Source organism: Orcinus orca, chromosome 10 (genome assembly GCF_937001465.1).
Source record: "Orcinus orca chromosome 10, mOrcOrc1.1, whole genome shotgun sequence".
Taxonomy (NCBI): domain Eukaryota; kingdom Metazoa; phylum Chordata; class Mammalia; order Artiodactyla; family Delphinidae; genus Orcinus; species Orcinus orca.
Window position 1 is genome coordinate 11,146,925 of NC_064568.1, and position 23,403 is coordinate 11,170,327.

Here is a 23,403-nt window from a genome sequence, read left to right on the forward strand (position 1 = left end):
CATAGACACTGGAAACATGCATGAAGACACACACGAAAAATTAGCAGCTTCATTAGATAAGCTATGGAACGAATTTAGTAAACAGCTTCTGTGAACCACAAGAACTGGGTAAAATGGCCATAAAGTTCAGGCTATAGAAGTAAACTCCCCCCATGAACAGGGAAGCCAAAAATAATACTACTAATAAATTAAAAAACAGTCCAACAGTCCACAATTCAAACCTATGAAACTTATTCTAGAAACAAAATTATGTTAGTTAACTTTTTACTGTTTTATAGTTTTAATTTTAGGGCTTATTAGCAAAGAAAGGGAAAACTAGTTTACCATATTTGCTACCACAAATATAATACTAAATTACCAACATTATAAACAATTATTATCTTTCAATATAAAATATCATTCATGAAATAATGTAATAATATCACATTCCAAATACTCTGAAGATGGGATTTTTCTTTCCTAGGAACACCTAAATCCCAAATAATACTTCTGCCAACCCATATGCTAAGTTTTTTATGGGCACTTAACAACATTTCAACACACACATTTTGATCTATTAGAGCAAGAAAGAAAAAAACTTGATTTACACTCTTTTGGAATATGCCCACTCATTAATTAAGAACTGCCAATACTCATGTAAAACGCAAAGAAACAAACAGAAAAATTCCTAGTTTGTATCTGCTAACAATGTAAATCAAGTATGGCAAGAAGCTGACGTACCTTTATTGTGACGTTACCTTTAGTTACTTTCCTCATGTTGAAGCCCACTGTAGGTATCATATCTTCACTGAATTGACCTGACTGAAAGAAAACATTTTTAGACTAATCGTTGTTTATTAAAACATGTAACACTGCAAACCTTTCACATCAACATTACTCTGTACCCATCTTAGCAAATAACTAATTTTTTAGTGACGATAACAATATACCTTAAGAAAACACTCCTAATAGCCATAAATCTTGAAGAGGTGCATTATTTTTTTCATTCAAAGACATAGTCTTCCATTAAAGATACTTCTGAAACTATTATAATTTTTTACATATTTTTAAGTTTAAGAAATACTGTACAACTACATATGAACATTTATTATTCGTGCACCTATACGTGAATTTTTGCATACAAGGTATAAGTAAATCGGAAGTAAAAGTTCAAAGTTTTCTATTTTTAGGATTGAAATTATTTTGACAATACTGTTAAAATTCACTGTTGCTTTTCTGAGTCAGTCTTTTAACAAGGCTTATAAAATGTTTTCTTCAGGAACATGATCCTCCCTTATGTAATCAATTATATTCCCTTTTTGGTTTCTGACTTTCCTGTCAGAGGACTAAAATTAAATATCTTCTAAGAGTATTTATATTTTTAAATTTAAAATGTTCACCCATCTAGGATTTGATTATACAATGCAAGAAAGGCCCTTTTTACAAATGTATAACCTATAATCACCTCACTCCTCATTTAATATTTATGTATTTACTTAGTATTTATTTTTGGCTGTGCTGGGTCCTCTTTGCTGTGCACAGGCTTTCTCTAGTTGCGGCGAGTTGGGGCTACTCTTCGTTGTGGTGCACAGGCTTCTCATTGCAGTGGCTTCTCTTGCTGCGGATAACAGGCTCTAGGTGCGTGGGCTTCAGTAGTTGTGGCACGTGGGCTCAGTAGTTGTGGCTTGGGGGCTCTAGAGCACAGGCTCAGTAGTTGTGGTGCACAGACCCAGTTGCTCCGCAGCATGTTGGGTCTTCCTGGACCAGGGGTCCAACCCGTGTCCCCTGCAGTGGCAGGCGGATTCCTAACCACTACGCCATCAGGGATGCCCTCACTCCTAATTTAAAAATCCACACTTTCCTAACTAGATTGATGTGATATGCCAAATTCCATATAGAGTCAATTCTATATCTGAGTCTTCCATTCTTTTCCATTAGTCTGTTTATTTCTAATTGGAAATAAATTAGGACTACATGAATTACTGTAGCTTATCCTACATACTATTCTATATAGCAGATCAAGAAGTTGGAATGTTCAGGAATGTGTTTCATCTCTCGCATTTGAAATAAACTTTAAAAATTAATAATTCTGTTAAAATACTAACTTCCCTTTATCAACTCTTGATACTTAACCAAGTCTCTCCACCTAGGCACATGGTTTGTCCACTCAAACATTCAAATCCCTTATATCGTTCAGTGAAGTATCATAATTCTCTAACAGGTCTTCCATCTTTCTTGTCATATTCTTTATTTTGACTGCAATTATGAAGTACACCTAATGAGTCACAATTGACACAGATTTTATATATTTACATATTCATATATTTTATTTGCCAAATGTTTATTTCTCAAGTGGTCTCTTATTTATTAGGTACAGCTCGGGATTATGAAATGTATCAACGTGGGAGTAATTAAACAAATGGAACTATTTTCAAGGCCCTAACACTGGCCAATTGTTTGCCACACATTCATTCCAAAACTGTCTACAAGTACCAATTGTACCAAGCACAATGAATTCCAATTTTACAAATTAATTTCTTCTACATAACCCTAAAAGTGTTCTACTTTAAAAATTTTTCCCCTCCTGTTCAGTGGAGTTTGGGCTAATCTCAAAAAAATGTGAAAGAGAGAGAGAGAGAGAGAGAGAGAGAGAGAGGAGAAAGAGAGAGAGACAGAGAGAGAGAGACAGAGAGAGAGAGACAGAGAGAGAGAGACAGAAAGAAAGAAAGAAAGGAAGGAAGGAAGGAAGGAAGAAAAGAAAGAAAAAGAAAGAAAGAAAGAAAGAAAGAAAGAAAAAAAAGAAAAGAAAGGACAGAAAGAAGAAAGAGAAAGAAAGAGAGAGAGAGAAAGGAAGAAAGTTAACACAACCATAATCACTACTTTATTTATACATACAGACATTATAATTTTCAGAACTTTCACATATACGATTTATATGTGTGAAGATCTAGTCATGATATCAAAACTACATATATCATAACTAGCCATAACACAAGAACAAAAAATATAACCTGAAAATGGGCAAAGGCAAAACCAAAGGCATAATCTATGAAAGAAATAATAAGATAACTTCATTAAAAACTTCTGCTTTGCAAAAGACAATGCCAAGAGACTCGGAAAACAAGCCACAGAGTAAGAGAAAAATATGTGCAAAAGATACTCTATAAAGGACTGTTATGGGAAATATACAAAGAACTTTTAAAACTCAGCAGTACAAAAACAAACAATCCAATTAAAGTATGAGCCAAAGATCTTAACAGACATCTCATCAACGAAGATATACAGATGGCAAATAAGCATATGAAAAGATGCACCACATCATGTGTCACCACAGAAATGCAAATTAAAACAATGAGATACCACCACAAAGCAATAAGAGTGGCCCAAATCTGGTATTCTTTGGTAACACCAAATGTTGATGAGGATGTAGAGCAAGAGGAACTCTCAGTCATTGCTGATAGGTTTGCAAAATGGTACAGCCACTTTGGAAGACACTTTGACAGTTTCTTACAAAACCAAACATACTCTTACCATACAATCCAACAATGACACTCCTTGGTATTTACCCAAAGAACTTGCAAAGTTAAGTCCACACAAAAACTCACACATTAAATGCTTACAGCATCGTTATTTATAATTGTTAAAACCTGAAAGCAACCAAGATGTCCTTCAATAAGTGAATGGATAGACTGGTATATCCAGACAATGCAGTATTATTCAGTACTAAAAGAAATTAGCTATTAAGCGACAAAAGACATGGAGAAGCCTCAAATGCATATTTAATGAAAGACCCAATGTGGAAAGACTACATGCTGTATGATTCCAACAATATCACATTATGAAAAAGTCAAAACTATGAAAACAGTAAAAATATCAGTGGTTGTCAGGGGCTGGAGAATGAAAAACAATATGGCAGTTCCTCAAAAAATTAAAAATAGAATTACCACATGATCCAGCAATTCCAGTTCATTTGGGTATATACCCAAATGAAAGCAGGAACTTGAAGAAATATTTGTATAACCACGTTCACAGCGGAATTATTCATAATAGCCACAAAGTGGAAGCAACCTGAGTGTCCACCTGCAGATGAGCAGATAAAGTGTGGTCTAGTCCTACGATGCAGTATTTTTCAGCCTTAAAAACCTTATTCATGGACTTGAGCACACGGGGAGGGGGAAGGGTAAGCTGGGACAAAGTGGAAGAGTGGCACTGACACATATACACTACCAAATGTAAAACAGACAGCTAGGGGAAAGCAGCCGCATAGCACAGGGAGATCAGCTCGGTGCTCTGTGACCACCTAGAGGGGTGGGATAGGGAGGGTGGGAGGGAGGCATAAGAGGGAGGGGATATGGAGATATATGTATACGTACTGCTGATTCACTTTGTTATACAGCAGAAACTAACACAACAATGTAAAACAATTATACTCCAATAAAGACATTAAAAAAAACCAACCTTATTCATGCTACACCGTGGATGAACCTTGAAGACATTATGCTAAGGGTAAGGCAGTCCCAAAAAAGACAAATACTTCATGATTCTATTTAAATAAGGAGCCTAGAGTAGTTAAATTCATTAAGACAGAAAATAGAATGGTAGTTGCCAAAGGCTAGAGAAGGGGGAAACAAGGAGTTAATGCTTACTGAGTACAGAATTTCAGGTTGGGAAGATCAAAGGTCCTATAGATGGACAGCAGTGATGGTTACACAAAAATGTGAATGTGTTTAATAGCACTGTACACCCAAAAATAGTTAAGATGGTAATTTTAACGTTTTGTGTGTTTTACATTTTTTAGAAATGTATGATGTAAAGGGAGGCAATCATCCCTACTACTTTACAGAACAAGAAAGAAATTCCCAAGGTCACATAGCTCAATAGTTGCTGATTACAAGTCTTACAGATCGCCATTGTGAACTGTAATAGGCTTTAATTAATATCTGAGGAGAGGTGTGTATGAGATAATGCTTCATTTATTTGGTATATTAGGAAAAGGTGCTATACATAATAAAGCAGCCAGAAATTGTAGCTAAAGTTTCTAGATAACAAAACTTTTAAAAAAGCTTGCACAGAAAGCTTTCTAAAATGAAATACATACTTGGTTAACTTCTCACAGTCTATGGAACATGATTTAATGTGTTCTTGGTGTTTCAGGGTTATTTTATAAATTGTAAAAAGAGAAAACTAGGGACTTTCCTGGCGGTCCCGTGGTTAAGAATCTGCGCTTCCCAGAAATCGCTTGCATTCCTATACACTAATGATGAAAAATCTGAAAGAGAAATTAAGAAAACACTCCCATTTACCACTGCAACAAAAAGAATAAAATACCTAGGAATAAACCTACCTAAGGAGACAAAAGACCTATATGCAGAAAATTCTAAGACACTGATGAAAGAAATTAAAGATGATACAAACAGATGGAGAGATATACCATGTTCTTGGATTGGAAGAATCAACATTGAAAAATGACTATACTATCCAAAATAATCTACAGATTCAATGCAATCCCTATCAAACTACCGATGGCATTTTTCACAGAACTAGGACAAACAATTTCACAATTTGTATGGAAACACAAAAGACCCCGAATAGTCAAAGCAATCTTGAGAAAGAAAAACGGAGGTGGAGGAAACAGACTCCCTGACTTCAGACTATACTACAAAGCTACAGTAATCGAGACATGTGGTACTGGCACAAAAACAGAAATATAGATCAATGGAACAGGATAAAAAGCCCAGACATAAACCCATGCACATATGGTCACCTTATCTTTGATAAAGGAAGCAAGAATATAGAGTGGAGAAAAGACAGCCTCTTCAATCAGTGGTGGTGGGAAAACTGGACAGCTGCATTTAAAAGAATGAAATTAGAACACTCCCTAACACCATACACAAAAATAAACTCAAAATGGATTAAAGACCTAAATGTAAGGCCAGACACTGTAAAACTCTTAGAGGAAAACATAGGCAGAACACTCTAAGACATAAATCACAGCAAGATTCTTTTTGACCCACCTCCTAGAGAAATGGAAATAAAAACAAAAATAAACAAATGGGACCTAATGAAACTTCAAAGCTTTTGCACAGCAAAGGAAACCATAAACAAGATGAAAAGACAACCCTCAAATTGGGAGAAAATATTTGAAAACGAAGCAACTGACAAAGGATTAATCTCCAAAATATACAAGCAGCTCAATATCAAAAAAACAAACAACCCAATCCAAAAATGGGCAGAATACCTAAATAGACATTTCTCCAAAGATATACAGATTGCCAACAAACACATGAAAGGATGCTCAACATCACTAATCACCAGAGAAATGCAAATCAAAACTACAATAAGGTATCACCTCACACCAGTCAGATTGGCCATCATCCAAAAATCTACAAACAATAAGTGCTGGAGAGGGTGTGGAGAAAAGGGAACGCTCCTACACTGTTGGTGGGAATGTAATTTGTACAGCCACTATGGAGAACAGTGTGGAGGTTCCTTAAAAAACTAAAAATAGAAGTACCATACGACCCAGCAATCCCACTACTGGGCATATACCCTGAGAAAACCATAATTCAAAAAGAGTCACGTACCACAATGTTCACTGCAGCACTATTTACAACAGCCAGGACATGGAAGCAACCTAAGTGTCCATTGACAGATGAATGGATAAAGAAGATGTGGCACATATATACAATGGAATATTACTCAGCCATAAAAAGAAAGGAAATCGAGTTATTTGTAGTGAGGTAGATGGACCTTGAGTCTGTCATACAAAGTGAAGTAAGTCAGAAAGAGAAAAACAAATACCGTATGTTAACACATATATATGGAATCTAAAAAAAAAAAAAAAAAAAGGTTCTGAAGAACCTAGAGGAAGGACAGGAATAAAGACGCAGACGTAGAGAATGGATATGAGGACAAGGGGAGTGGGGAAGGGTAAGCTGGGACGAAGTGAGAGAGTAGCACTGACATATATACACTACCAAATGTAAAACAGATAGCTAGTGGGAAGCAGCCACATAGCACAGGGAGATCAGCTCGGTGCTTTGTGACCACCTAGAGGAGGTGGATAGGGATGGGGGGAGGGAGACACAAGAGAGAGGGGATATGGGGATATATGTATATGTATAGCTGATTCACTTTGTTATAAAGCAGAAACTAAAACAACAATGTAAAGCAATTATACTCCAATAAAGATGTTAAAAAAAAAAAAAAAAAAAAGAATCTGTGCTTCCATTGCAGGGGGCTCAGGTTCTATCCCTGGTTGGGGAACTAAGATCCCACATGCCACGCAGTGCGGCCCAAAAAAAAAAGTGGAAATACTTAAAATATTTTTTTTTAAAAAAACAAAACTAAATTTGATAACCTTTAAGGGCCCTTCTGGTAGTAAAATTTTATGATTACGACCATCAATTATAGTACCAGCCCACGAAGAAATGATGTAGGGGGCTGTAGTATACACGGCTGCCCCTGAACTTTCATAAATGTTCATCTGTCTCTTCACCATTACTTCTCACTGCTGGCAGATGTTAACAATAACTTTCCCTAATTCACCTGGCACTGCTAATCTGCAATGGCTGAAAATTAGGTAATCAAATCTTCGGGTTTTTAATCCCCAAATGTCTTGAGTATAGCAAAATGTTCAAAAATCATTCATTAGCTTTTATGAATGGATTCTGTGGTATAACAACTTTACAGACTTGGAAGCATTTTCAACTTCTTTCTTCGTATCAAATCTTAATCGTCACTTTTCAAAGTTTGTGCTGAATGACTAAACCACTAAGCTGGCAGTTGTGCTCTAAATAACAGAATTTATTTCTATGCTGTCAAAATGCCACTAGGCTGAGACTAGCAATTCAGGAAACAAGTAGATGCTTTAAAAGTACTACTTAATTGTGTATCATGCTATTTATTTTAACAAACACTTAAATAATGTGAAGCACTGTTTTAAGTACTTAGTAAATATTAATCAGTATTAACTTACTTAATCCTTTTAACAACCCTATGAAGTAAGTAGCATTATCCCCATTTTTCAGATGAGAAAACCAAGGCAAAGATAGGTTAAGTCATTTGCTCAAAGTCCCATCATTTTTAAGATCTGTGAAGAGAAGTAAAAATATGCTTTCATACCTGTCTTCCTAAATAGGATATGAAACATAAACTGACCTTCTCTTAATAACACAAATTCAAGACCACAAGTGGCACTCACTGTGATTTTGTGACAGTGGACAGAACTGCAGTTATCAATGTGTACCCAAAGTCACAAGGTAGTATCTTTGGAATCTGGCTTCGGACAAGATAAAATTGAAGCAAAATAAAACGGTAAAAAAAAAAAGACTATCTCAAGGTCCAGGAATCTTATCACCAATTACACTACTTACTAACCACACGCAAGTCATCTTACCCTCAGGATTAAGCTTTCTTACTAGAGAAAAAGGTACTTGGAAGAGTATTTCCAAAATCACTTCGAGCTCTAACATTTATGGTTTTATGTTTTATTCATAGGCCTCTCATTTAAAATATAGTTAAGAGATGAATGCCTACAGCAGTAGGAAAAATGTGGCTTTTTTTTTTTTCCAAAAATTCATTAGTATACCAAAGGCTAAAAGCAGACCTTGTCCCATAAAGTTTTGTTAGTGTCAACTTCAGCAAACAGAGCTGACCTAAATTTATTACTGCAGATCGTAGGAATGAGGCAAATAGAAAAGGGGAAGGAAAGAGAACAACCAAGGCAAAAGTTAACACCACGAAGGCAGAAAACAGGAGGCAGTGGACCTGTATTAGTGAAAGGACACTTCATTGAGTGTACTCTAAGACAATAAGAATGGGGGAGGGGTCTATTCTTTGTAAACAGGTTAATGTACAGAGATGTACCATGCAGCACTGGCTGCTTATATACATGATATCTGACACTAGTGAGAACACAGTGAAATACTCATACATTTCAGGGCTTTAAAGTAGAGACTCCAAATGGAACAGATTAGACTTTACCATTGCTCTTTTAAATGAACAAATGCAGAAATCAAGCTATTAACAACATGGTAGTAGAAGTTTCTCTTTGCTTAATCTGTTCCTCTGTAGTAGCAGTCCAATCCAATTCAACAAACTTTAAACACAAGTGGAAAAATACCTGCTTCGACAAATGTCTCACAGTCTCTTTCTCTAAGAATCTTTTTATTTTTTAAGGCTTTAGTTATCAAGCTAAAGAATGAAATAAAGAGCACAACAAAATACTCATACTAAATTTCTCCTTTCAGCCAAAGAAACTACTTTCGCATGTTAAGCAGAGTGGTCATCTCACACTATGACTCAATTGTTTAATCGCCAAAATTTACACACTTGACAAGTGAGAAGATATGGCCAATAAATACACAAGTTAGTCATTTTTCTTTCCAAGAACTTTTAATTCAAATGGAAAACTGTTATTATCAATACCCATTTTCCTAGTTTGTAGCATTATTACGCTTCTTATATTTCACTAATAAGTAGAATTACTGATAATATTGCTCTTTTATTTCAATTTACAAAAGTTAAAAAAAATGGCAACCTATTTTTTACTGAAGTTGTTTAAAATGAAAGGTAGATCTAGGGGAACTTTTGATGAGGAGTAGGGTATTTCCATGATCTTAAAGTGTACCCCACAAACTACGCATCAGTTGCAGAGGGAAAAACAAGCAATTCTACAATGGAGAAATCAGACAACATCTTGACTTCACATGGGCTTCTCAGATGGACTTCATGTGCCTACAGAAGTATTACTACGAGGACACAATATCCCCCATATAGTATTTCAGCTGAGAATGCATAAACTAAATCTAATCATGAAGAAAGATCCAAAACAGAGGAACATTCTCTTAAAAAGGCGGGGGAGGGAGGGTAATTTTTCAAAGACGTCAATGTCATAAAAGATCAAGGCTGTAAAAATGTTTCAGACTAGATAGAGGGGACTAAAAAGACATGACAACTAAATGCAGTACCTGACCCTAGACTGGATCCTGCACTGGAGAACAAAAACAATATAAACAACATTATCGGGTCAAATGACAAAATAGGAAGAGGTAAAATGTGAGGTTATCATTTTCTAACATATTTTCTTCATAATCTAATCATGAAGAAACATCCAAAACAGAGGAACATTCTCTTAAAAAGGCGGGGGAGGGAGGGTAATTTTTCAAAGATGTCAATGTCATAAAAGATCAAGGCTGTAAAAATGTTTCAGACTAGATAGAGGGGACTAAAACGACACAACAACTAAATGCAGTGGCTGACCCTAGACTGGATCCTGAACTGGAGAACAAAAACACTATAAACAACATTATCGGGTCAAGTGACAAAACAGGAAGAGATAAAATGTGAGGTATCATTTTCTAACATAATGAAGTTGGCAACTAAATTAGTTATGCAAGGGAATATTCCTAAGCTTAGAAAACACAAACTTAAGTATTTAGGAATAAGGGCCATGGTACATAGACCTTACTTACCTAAGGTGACACACGCAGTGCATGAATGATAAAGCAAATGAGGTAAAATGTTTGACCTCAGTAAAGGGTATATAAATGTTTTTTGGAATGCTTTTATTCCCGCAAAATTTCTGTAAATTTGAAATTGTTTCCAAATAAAAGATTTCTTAAATGGAATAATCAAATACCATCTTCTTGTATATCATATCTAGGACACAACTAGAATTAGAAGATAAATTACCTACTACAATAGTAGTGAAATTCGTCAATACATTCAATCACAAGGAATTGTGACAACTAGTTCAGGAACAAGTCATTGCTAATCTTGTTTTGTCTTTTAATATTCTAAAAGAATACTAACTTACAAATGTCTTCTAATAGAAAAATCCATGTTTTATAGTTTCAGTGTAAGGAAAATGCCTCTGGGCTTTAAAATTGGCATTTTAAAATCTACTCCAATGTTTTAATATTTATTTATAAGCTGGGAAATGAATTAAACATAGTGTGCTCTTCCAAGTCTAAATTCCTCTTAGTTTTGGGGAAAACTGTCCCACTTAACACATATTCTTCTTTTCTTTCTGAACATTTCATACAGTAGTTACCACTGTGAACACATACATCGAATCTAAGGATATCTCCCTACAACCTCTTTTTAAGGGGCTAGAAAAGATCATTCACTACAGCAGTATTTCAAGGATCATACAATGTTCATTTTCTATTTTAGAACATTTTGGACATTTCCTTAAATAATTTCCCAAAAGACAGTAATTTGTTCTCAGTTTTATGTGCCAGAGTTACTTCCAACTACAGACAAAATTGCTTCCCACAGGATGTCAGTTTAAAAGCACATGTTAAGATTCATTTGAGATTTAAATATTAGTAACCAAGGAATAATGTCTCTCAAAATCCCAGTGGGTTTGTTTGTGTTTTTTGTTTGTTCTAAGAGGGAGGGATTCTCTTCAGTCCTTACCAGAAAAAATTAAGTAGCATGCAAAATTTTTAAATGTTAGGTTTCTTAGGGGCATAATCAATTAAGGCCTCTCATCTCCAAATGGCCCAGATTCTGAAAATGGGCCATCATTCCAAATAAACCAAACTGAAGAGCTATTTTTCTGAAGCAAATTAAGTAATAAAAACTTTCTGCAGAATCATAAAGTTCCAGGATTACCCTTCAAAAAGTGGCGTAATTTGCAACAATACTGACTCAAAAAAAACTTCTAACTCTTCAAAAAACACTAGCCAAAAAGATAAAGGCATCCCTAGATTCTGGCATGGACAGGCCCCCGTGTAGACTGTGGTCTAGATGCCAATGTTTTCCATCTGGTCTGCCAACTCAAACTGACTGGCAGCGGCTTCCACCTGGGCACAGTGAGTGCTGTGCTCTTCTTTCATCTGTGTTATCCACACAGATGAGGGAGAAGTGCTTGTGGCTCTCATGCTAGGCATTTACAAACTCTGGTCTAGATGTTCTAATGTCGGCAGGCCAATTATAAAAGCCTACTTGGCAGATGATCCAATCATCAACAGCAGACACAGATAATGAATCTGTATTGTAATGATTCACAAACAACTATTATTGTTCACCCCCTCCTTTATGGTTTTATCAACCCACAAAGCTACTGTGCCTCTGCCTTTATTCATTCATTTATTCACTCACTTATTCAACAACAGAGAAAAGGAAAAGGAAAGTAACTAGGAAACAAATATAAAAACATCACACAACAAATATATCCTACAGAGGAGATAATACAGGATGACTGGGTACCCAAGGAAAGCCTCTCTGAAGGAGTGATATTTAAGGCTCCAGACCCACTCGGATGCATAATATGTAATATTTAACCCTTAACTGCTATACTGATCCTCATAAACCACTCAAGAATTGTCTCTCTGCTGTCAGAGGCACTCTTGATATACTTGTGGACTGAAGACCACTCCTTTAAAGGGTCCAGTTAGGCAAGTCTCCAGGTTTTAGGATTGAAATTGCCAGGTTTTTTTGTTTTGTTCTTTTTTGATGGTAAATTTATGGTAATTTGGCAAGCAATCAGTTTTGCCTTGGGAGGGACTTCAGGTGAATAGTTTATTTTTAAAGTTAACTATTGGTTAGGTTTTATCTATACACCCCAAATAGTAGCAACATGAATTAAAAGTTATTTTTAGGTAGCAACATTAAAACTAGGTGAAAGACACTATGTTTTCTTTGATATGAAACTATGAAATCTGAATATAACAGATGAGAATTCTTTAGATAAAAACTTTTTACTAAGCGGGCTTCCCTGGTGGCACCGTGGTTGACAATCTGCCTGCCAATGCAGGGGACACGGGTTCAATCCCTGGTCTGGGAAGATCCCACATTCCGCGGAGCAACTAGGCCCGTGAGCCACAACTACTGAGCCTGCGCGTCTGGAGCCTGAGCTCTGCAAGAGAGGCCATGATAGTGAGAGGCCCACGCACCGCGATGAAGAGTGACCCCCGCTTGCCGCAACTGGAGAAAGCCCTCACACAGAAACGAAGACCCAACACAGCCAAAAATAAATAAAATAAATTAACTGAAAATCACAGCCAAATTTTAAAAAAAAACTTTTTACTAAGCATAATGACATAGGGAACTAATTAAATGCCTGTCACTGTAATTCAACTCATTTCAAACAACTAATTAATCCCTACTGCCTGCTAATACCAATAGAGCTACTATGCAGCAATCTCCTTTACAAAGACAAGTCTTGAGGATTAAAATGTTCTCAAACCCACAATTTCAATTAGGAGCCTGAAAACTCTCATTCCTGCTAACCTCTATTCCTGAAGAAAATTCACTTCAAAAGGTCTCTAATGACTATTTCCTACGTTCACTACGACTTTCACTAACAGCACATTAGTAACGGTTTTACTAAATCTACATCCAAAGAACTGCTGAAGAAAATTAATTTGCTAGTCTATAGAACAATTTGCTAGTAAGCATCCCTAGTCAATCACTGGGCAACCACACCACAGTGCAGCATCTTCACTCAGTCAGAAATTCTGATGATGCAATAACAATGTAAAAAAGGGCCCCAAAAGAAATCAGCGCTGGAGAGCTTTAGCAAATACAGTATTTGCTAACTTGTCAAGTCATTAATATGTCTGGATATATTTCCCATGAACATCAAGAGCCCACTATAAATCTGTAATAAATACTTGTATCTTTATATGAAAAAAGTCTACTAATCTTCACATGTAGGATGAAGCATGTTCTGAAGTCCGAAGCATGAGGGTCAGGGGAATTAGCATACAAGTCACATTTTCAGGCATTGATACTATTACTACTGATTGGTCTCTAGACAATTCTACTACTTTTTTAAATTTTACTTTCCTTTGTAACAAATACCTTTTCATAAAGAAAGTGACAAGAGAAAGAAATTAAAGGAATCCAAACTGGAAAGAAAGTAAAACTGCCATTGTTGGCAGATAATACGATAGTACATATAAAAAATTCTAGACACCATCAAAAAAATTCATCAGGCTTCCCTGGTGGTGCAGTGGTTGAGAGTCCGCCTGCCGATGCAGGGGACACGGGTTCGTGCCCCGGTCTAGGAAGATCCCACGTGCCGCGGAGTGGCTGGGCCCGTGAGCCATGGCCGCTGAGCCTGCGCGTCCGGAGCCTGTGCTCCGCAACGGGAGAGGCCACAACAGTGAGAGGCCCACGTACCACCAAAAAAAAAAAAAAAAAAATCATCAATGAATTCAGTAAAATTGCAGAATACAAAGTTAATATATAGAAATCTATTGTGTCTGTACACACTAACAGTAAACTATCAGAAAGAGAAAGCAAGAAAAAAAATCCCATTTACAACTGCATCAAAAAGAATAAAATATCTAGGAATAAACCTACCTAAGGAGGTAAAAGACCTGTACTCAGAAAACTGTAAGACACTGATTAAATAAATGGAAGATGACACAAGATGTAAGATAATATACCATGGTCATGTATTGGAAGAATAAATATTGTTAAAATAACCATATTACCCAAGATAATCTACAGATTCAATGCAATTCCTATCAAAATACCAATGGCACTTTTCACAGAAGTAGAACAAATAATTCTAAAATTTGTATAAGAACACAAAAGACTCTGAATAACCAAAACAATCTTGAAGAACAAAGCTGAAGATATCACACTACCTGATTTCAAGCTATTCTACAGAGCTACAATAACCAAAACAGTATGGTGCTGGCAGAAAAACAGACACATAGATCAACGGACAGAACAGAGAGCCCAGAAATGAACCCACACTTGAAACTGAGTCTCCCTAAAACTAAGTTCCCTTACCAAGTTTATCATTAATCTCTCTGTCCTATACTTTATTCCCTTTCTTGTCTCCTCTGACCTCAATGCTGTGCTAACTTAATACTAATCAACCAGTTGGATGACTGAAACTGCTGTTGTCGATGCCATCAATAATGTACTAAAACTGCTATCATAGATATCATCATATCAACATTAACGTACAAACTCAGGTTGTCCTCCAGGGCAAGATGAGCTAACAGACCCCCAACCCATGGACCACTTGGCAGATACTCATAAACCAGACTCCCAAAACTTCAAGTAAGAAATGTCCCATGACAATGATTAATCCCAGCCTCTTTGTTCTCCCCCCTTTAAAAAAACAAAAACAAAAAACTAACTCAAAGACCAAGTTGGAGTGGATCTGAGGCTTGCCTCCTACTCCCTTGCTGGCGTCCTGCAACATATCCTTACTTTGCTGCAAACTACCACTATCAGAGTTTGGCTTTCGGCACCATGGGCACACATGCCCTTTGCTGGATTTCACACTAGATTAATTAATCTATGACAAAGGAGGCAAGAATACATGATGGGAAAAAGATAGCCTCTTCAATAAATTGTGATGGGAAAACTGTACAGCTACATTAAGTGTAAAAACTAAAGTCATAAAACACCTACAAGAAAACATAGGCCATATGCTCTTTCACATTAGTCTTTTTTTTTTTTAATATTTATTTTTCTATTTGGCTGTGCTGGGTCTTAGTTGCAGCACGCGGGATCTTCGTCGAGGCATGCAGGATCTTTAGTTGCGGCATGAGGACTCTTTTAGTTGGGGCATATGGGATCTAGTTCCCCAATCAGGGATCAAACCTGGGCGCCCTGCATTGGGAGAGTTGAGTCTTAACCACTGGACCACCAGGGAAGTCCCCTGACATCAATCTTTAGCAGTATTTTTTTGGGTATGTCTCCTCAGGGAAAGGAAACAAAAGCAAAACTGAACAAATGTGACTACGTCAAACTAAAAAGCTTTTGCACAGCAAAGGAAACTATCAACAAAGGAAACAAGCTGCCTACTGAATGGGAGAAGATAACATGATATGGATTTAATATCCAAAATATACAAAGAACTCTTAAAACTCAACATCAAAAAACAATCCAATTAAAAATGGGCAGGGCTTCCCTGGTGGCGCCGTGGTTGAGAATCTGCCTGCCACTGCAGGGGACATGGGTTCGAGCCCTGGTCTGGGAAGATCCCACATGCCGCAGAGCAACTAAGCCCGTGAGCCACAACTACTGAGCCTGCGCGTCTGAAGCCTGTGTTACACAACATAAGAGGCCGCGATAGTGAGAGGCCCGCACACCACGATGAAGAGCGGCCCCCGCCTGCCGCAACTAGAGAAAGCCCTCGCACAGAAATGAAGACCCAACACAGCCAAAAATAAATGTAAAAATAAATAAATTAATTAAAATGTTGAAAGACGCTAATCTTAAAACCTCAACAGCAGAGATAAATATTTTTTTAAAAAATGGGCAGAGGACATGAATAAACATTTTTTCCAAAGAACACATACAGATGGCCAACACACACATGAAAGGATGCTCAACATCACTAATCATCAGGGAAATGCAAATCAAAATCACAATAGGATATCACCTCACACCTGTCAAAATGGCTATTATCAAAAAACATCAAATAACAAGTGCTGGCAAGGATGTGGAGAAAAAGGAACCCTTGTTGTGTGCTGTCAGTGAGAATATAAATTGATATAGCCACTATGGAATAGTATGGAGGTTCCTTAAAAAATCAAAAATTGAATTACCATACAATCCAGCAATTCCATTTCTGGGTTTTTTCCAAAGAAAACAAAAACACTAATTCGAAAAGATATATGCACCCCATGTTCACTGCAGCATTATTGACAATAGCCAAGATAAGGAAGCAACCTTAAGTGCCCACCAATAGATGAATGGATAAAAAAGATGTGGGGTGTGATATGTGCGTGCGTGTGTATAGATATATATACATTCAATGGAATACTAGGTATAAAAAAGAATGAAATCTTGCCATTTGTGACAACATGGATGGACCTAGAGGATATCATGCTAAGCAAAATAAGTCAGACAGAGAAAGACAAATACAGTATGATTTCACTTATATGTGGAACCTAAAAAACAAAACAAATGAACAAACGTAGCAAAACAGAAACAGAGCCACAGATACAGAGAAAACAGAGAGGAGGAGGGTGGAGGGGATGAGTGAAACAGCTGAGGAAAATTAAGAGGTACAATCTTCCAGTTACAAAATAAATGACTCATGGAGATGAAATGTACAAGAGTGGGGGAATACAGTTAATAATAATGTAATAACTATATATGGTAACAGATGATGACTTACAGTATGATCATTCTGTAACGTACTGAAATATCAAGTCACTATACTGTGCATCAGGAACTAACATAGTATTACAGGTCAATTATACTTCAAAAACAAACACTCTTTTTAGAGGTCAGATTTGTGGCTACCAGAGGTGAGGGGTGGGGGGAGGGGGAATTGGATAAAGGTGGTCAAAAGGTACAAACTTCCAGTTATGAGATAAATAAGTACTAGAGATGTAATGTACAACATGATTAATATAATTAATTATAATGCTGAATGTTACATATGAAAACTATTAAAAGAGTAAATCCTAAGCGTTCTAAGGGAATTTTTTTTCTTTTAATTTTATATGAGATGATAGATGTCACTAAATTTATTATGGTAATCATCTCATGATGTACATAAGTCAAATCATTATGCGGTACACCTTAAGTTTATACAGTGCTATATGTCAGTTATACTGAACAAAATAAGTGATTTTCTATATTTAAAAGTTTCTTTCCCTCTTTCTGGGAAGAACTGGGTATTGATGGAACTAAAATGAGAAAGAGACTTATTTTTCACTGTATGCCCTTCTGTGTGTGCATGTACAGCTTGTTCAAAAAAAAAAGATTATAAAAAGAAAAACTTTCCTTCAAATCCTAAAATAGGCTTCTATTATTAAATTTAAAAAGGGGATTCCTAAAGCCAACCAAATGGTACACATCAATGAGTTACATACATAACAAAAGCCCTTCAGTCTTAAGAAAAACACTGTGATGGAAATCACAACTTGTAACCTACAAATGGTAAAATGAATCTTGAACTCTTTTAAAACAAAATAAGAGGGGACTTCCCTGGTGGCACAGTGGTTAAGAATCCCCCTGCCATTGCAGGGGACACAGATTTGAGCCCTGGTCCGGGAAGATCCCACATGCCACAGAGCAGCTAAGCCCGTGTGCCACAACTACTGAAGCCTGTGCGCCTAGAGCCCATGCTCCGCAACAAGAGAAGCCACCAGCATGAGAAGCCCGTGCACCGCAACAAAGAGTAGCCCCTGCTCGCCGCAACTAGAGAAAGCCCGTGCGCAGCAACGAAGACCCAATGCAGCCAAAAAAAAACCAAAAGCCTAGTCTTTATTGAAACTCACTTTCTCCAAATGTAAAATGAATATAACCAAGTCTCTACCTCAAGTTAAATGATTTAAAATACATACACCATTTAGAACAATGCCTGTTTTGGGCACTGGTTACAGGTACAGGGGAAGCATTGAATATTTGCTATCATCATCATCACATAGAGTCCATGAAATGTGATGTTAAAAAGTAGTTCACAGTGTTCTGGTTAAGATTAGGTAAACACACTCCACCCTGTCCCTTCCACTGAATGTAACTAAACACCATGGACAGAATGCACGCAGCAGCTAACTGAGAACTCTGAAAGTAAGTGTAGCAGATAGATTAGACAATGAAATCAGAACTCAAAACACAAGCAATCTCTTAATTTACGACAAAGGAGGCAAGAACATACAATGGAAAAAAGACAGCCTCTTCAATAAGTGGTGCTGGGAAAACTGGATAGCTACATGTAAAAGAATGAAATTAGAACACTCCCTAACACCATATACAAAAATAAACTCAAAATGGATTAAACACCTAAATGTTAAGACTGGACTCTATAAATCTCTTAGAGGAAAACATAGGAAGAACACTCTTTGACATAAATCACAGCAAGATCTTTTTTAACCCACCTCCTAGAGTAAGAGAAATAAAAACACAAATAAACTGGACTTAATTAAACTTAAAGGCTTTTGCACAGCAAAGGAAACCATAAACAAGACAAAAAGACAACCCTCAGAATGGGAGAAAATATTTACAAATGAAACAACAGACAAAGGATTAATCTCCAAAATATACAAACAGCTCATGGAGCTCAATATCAAAAAAACAAACAATCCAGTTAAAAAATGGGCAGAAGACCTAAATAGACATTTCACCAAGGAAGACAAACAGATGGCCAAGAGGCACATGAAAAGATGCTCAACATCACTAATTATTAGAGAAATGCAAATCAAAACTACAATGAGGTGGGCTTCCCTGGTGGCGCAGTGGTTGAGAGTCCGCCTGCCGATGCAGGGGACACGGGTTCGTGCCCCGGTCCGGGAAGATCCCACATGCCGCGGAGCGGCTGGGCCCGTGAGCCATGGCCGCTGGGCCTGCGCATCCGGAGCGAGAGGCCCGCGTACCGGAAAACAAAACAAAAAAAACAAAAAAAAAAAACTACAATGAGGTATCACCTCACGCTGGTCAGAATGGCCATCATCAAAAAATCTAGAAACAATAAATGCTGGAAAGGATGTGATGAAAAGGGAACCCTCCTGCACTGTTGGTGGAAATGTAAATTGATACAACCACTATGGAGAACAGCATGGAGGTTCCTTAAAAAAGTAAAAATAGAACTGTCATACGACACAGCAATCCCACTACTGGACATACACCCTAAGAAAACCATAATTGAAAAAGAGTCATGTACCACAGTGTTCAATGCAGCACTATTTACAATAGCCAGGACACGGAAGCAACTTAAGTGTCCGTGGACAGATGAATAGATAAAGAAAATGTGGCACATATATACAATGGAATATTACTCAGCCATAAAAAGAAACGAAACTGAGTTATTTGTAGTGAGGTGGATGGACCCAGAGTCTGTCATACAGAGTGAAGTCAGAAAGAGAAAAACAAATACCGTATGCGAAGGCATATATATAAAATCTAAAAAAAAAAAAAAAGTACTGATGAACCTAGTTGTAGGGCAGGAATAAAGAGGTAGACACAGAGAATGGACTTGAGGACATGGGGTGGGAGGGCGAAACTGGGGTAGCATCGACATATACACACTACCGAATGTAAAATAGTTGGCTGGTGGGAAGCAGCACCATAGCACAGGGAGGTCAGCTCGGTGCTTTGGGATGACCTAGAGGGGTGGGATAGGGAGGATGGGAGGGAGGCTCAAGAGGGAGGGGATATGGGGACATGTGTATGCATATGGCTGATTCGCTTTGTTGTGCAACAGAAACACAGTATTGTGAAGCAATTATACTCCAATAAAGATCTATTAAAAAAATTTTTTTAATAAATATATCCTCAAAAAAAAAAAAAAACACAACATAAGCAATCTGATGCTATTTCCTAGTTGCTTCTTTGCTTTTTTTTCTTCCCTCTCAATCTCCCAGAGCCTGGATCAAAGGCAGCCCAATTGCCAGAAATGTATACCAAGCATGAACAGAAAAAGCTTAGAGAGGAGTCTTCTCTTTTTGGTAGGAGGACTGTGTATGGGTGTTTGTGTGGGGGGGGCCGGCAGGGAGGTGGGTAATAGGACAGAGAAAGTGGGAGAAATGCCCTGGGTTTTATCCTTTCTCCTGCCATAGCCCCCAGACAAACCAAGTCTTGAAGCTGTGAGCACCTAACAGCAGCTATGGCCAAGCAAGTACCTTGAGAAGAGGAATCTTCTCTAACCATAGCAACTGTGGAAAGTACTTGGGGGTGGGGTGGATGAGAAGAGCACTGGGGGTGGTAGAGGGAGAAATCCCTGTTGATTTGTTTTTTCTTTTTTTTGGTCTTTATTCTCTCTCCTACCACTTAGCTCCTGAGAGATTCAGTTGAGGAAAGGGCACAGCAAAGCAAGGAGACTGACTCCATCCAACCACCCACAACTTTATAGCCAGAGGATCAGGAAGCGGGGAGGGGGAGAGCCCTATGAGTCAGTATCAGGGAGATTCATAAAGAAAGGGACTAGGGAAATGAACCCCATAAGTTGTATCTGAACTCCTGGGCTCATCCTCAAACTGTGGTATGTGGGTCTGACCCTAAACAAAGGCCTTGAGAACTAAACTATGAGGTAGACCACTAGCCAGACTTCTGGTTAATCCTCTCAGTAGTGTACAGGCAGGAATGATCCAAACAGTACTACTGCAAACTAGACTGACATAAGAACCAAAGACCAAAGACCAAAGAAGGTTGATTGGAGCTTGTGGCCTGAACCTAACTGGGCCAAATGCCTGCTAAAACAAAACAACAAATCAACATTCTCCAAAGAATTTAAACAAAACCCAGAGTCTCATAATATTCAAACTGTCCAAAATAACTGAATATGTGAAGAATTAAGAAAATTTCAAGTAGCAAGGCAAAAAGACACTGAACAGATGCCAACATCAAGATAACACAATTAACGGAAATATCAAAGACTAGCTACCATAACCATACTCCAAGAAGGGCAAACACTGTTGAAATGAATGGAAAGAAAGTTTCAGAGGGTAAATAAAAGCCATAAAATAGAACCAAGTGGAAATCTTAGAACTGAAAAATACAATAACCAAAATCTAAAACAAACAAAAACCACCTCAATGGATGGGCTAACAGAAGAATGGAGGTGACAGAAAAAAACTCAATGAAGTTGAAGACAGATCAAGAGAAATTATTCCAAGCTGAAAGAAACAGAAAAAAAGACTGGGGGAAAAAATGAACAGAGCCTCAAGGATCCATAAGACTATAAAAACGTCTAACATTCATGTCATTGAAATCCAAGAATAAGAGAAAAAGAATGATACCACAAAAGACTTCAAAGAGTCAAAACAATCTTGAGAATAAAGAACAAATTTAGAGGCACGATGCTACCTGATTTCATACTCTATTACAAAGCTGTAGCAATCAAAACAGTATTGTATGAGCCTAAAAAAAACCACAAAGATCAATGGAACAGAATAGAGAACTCAGAAATAAACTGATTTATGACAAAGGAGCTAAGAATATACAATAAGGAAAAGACATCACTCCAATCAATGGCATTGGGAAAATTGGACAACCAAAAAACTGGATAGTGGTCCAGGTTCACTGACCAAAGAATGAAACTGTACCACTCACTATCTTACACCATATTAAAAAAATTAACTCAAAGTGAATTAAGGACTTGAACATAAAAGACCTCAAACCATAACGCTCCTGGAAGAAGACATAGGCACTAAGCTCCTTGCCACAGGTCTTGGTGACAATTTTTTGAATCTAACACCAAAAGCAACAAAAGCAAAAATGAACAAGTGAAACTACATCAAACTAAAAAGCTTCTGCACAGCAAAGGAAACCATCAACAAAATGAAAAAGCAACTTACCAAATAGGAAAAATATGTGTAAATCATGTATCTGATAAAGGGCCCATATCCAAAATGTAAGAACTCATATAACTCAAAAGCTAGCAAAACAAGCAATTGGTTAAAATCTGGTCAGAAGATCTGAAAACACATTTTTCCGAAGAAGACATACAGATAGCCAACAGGTACATGAAACAGTGCTCAGCATCACTAATCATCACGGAAATGCAAATTAAAACTACAAGAAAATATCACCTCACACCTGTTAGAATGGCTATTATCAAAAAAAAAAAGAAATAACAAGTTTTGGCAAGCATGTGGAGAAAAGGAAACCCCTGTGCACTCTTGGTGGTAATGTAAATTGGCACTTTTGGCCACTTTGGAAAATAGTCTGGAGGTTCCTCAAAAAATTAAAAACAGAACTACCATATGATCGAGTAATTCCACTTCTGGGTATTTATCTGAAGCAAATGAAGACTCTAACCCAAGAAGATATATGCATCCTTATGTTCAGTGCAACATTATTTACAACAGCCAAAATATGGAAACAACCTAAGTGTCCAGTGTCGAATGAAAAGATTTTTTAAATGTGACAGATTAATAGACATATACACATGTGCACACCCATACAAACACACGCACAATGGAACATTATTCAGTCTTTAAAAAGAATGAGATCTTGCCGTTTGGAACAACACAGATGGACCTCAAGGGTATTATGCTAAGTGAAAAAAGTCAGACAAAGAAAGACAAATATTAAAAGCTCTCACTTATATGTGGAATCTAAAAACAAAACAAAACAGCAAAAAAACTAAGCTTATAGATAGAGAACAAACAGCTGGTTGCCAGAAATGCGTCATGGGGGGTAAGAGAAATGAGTGAAAGAGTCAAAAGTTACAAACTTCCAGTTATAAAATAAGTCAGTCATGGGGATATAATGTACAGCATGGTGACAAAAGTTAATAATACTGTATTAAATATCTGAAAGTTGCTAAGAGTAAATCTTTCAAGTTCTCATCACAAGAAGAAAAGTTCCTTGGCAACTATGTAAGGTAACAGAGGTTAACTACACTTATTGTGGTAATCATTTTGCAATGTATACAAATATTGAATCATTTTACTTCACACCTGAAACTAACATAATGTTCGATGTCAATTATACAATAAAGAAAAAGAGAGCAAATGGCTGAAAATGTTCAAAATTTGCCGAAAG

General features: G+C 37.1%; 1 protein-coding gene across 1 annotated transcript in view; it reads right to left on the reverse strand.

The window, feature by feature from the left end:
• Positions 1-23,403, reverse strand: part of ARL8B (ADP ribosylation factor like GTPase 8B) — a 65,978-nt gene that overhangs the window by 16,186 nt on the left and 26,389 nt on the right. The window contains 1 exon segment of the mRNA XM_004274781.4: positions 721-801. Within this exon segment, the coding sequence (XP_004274829.3) occupies positions 721-801 (81 nt within the window).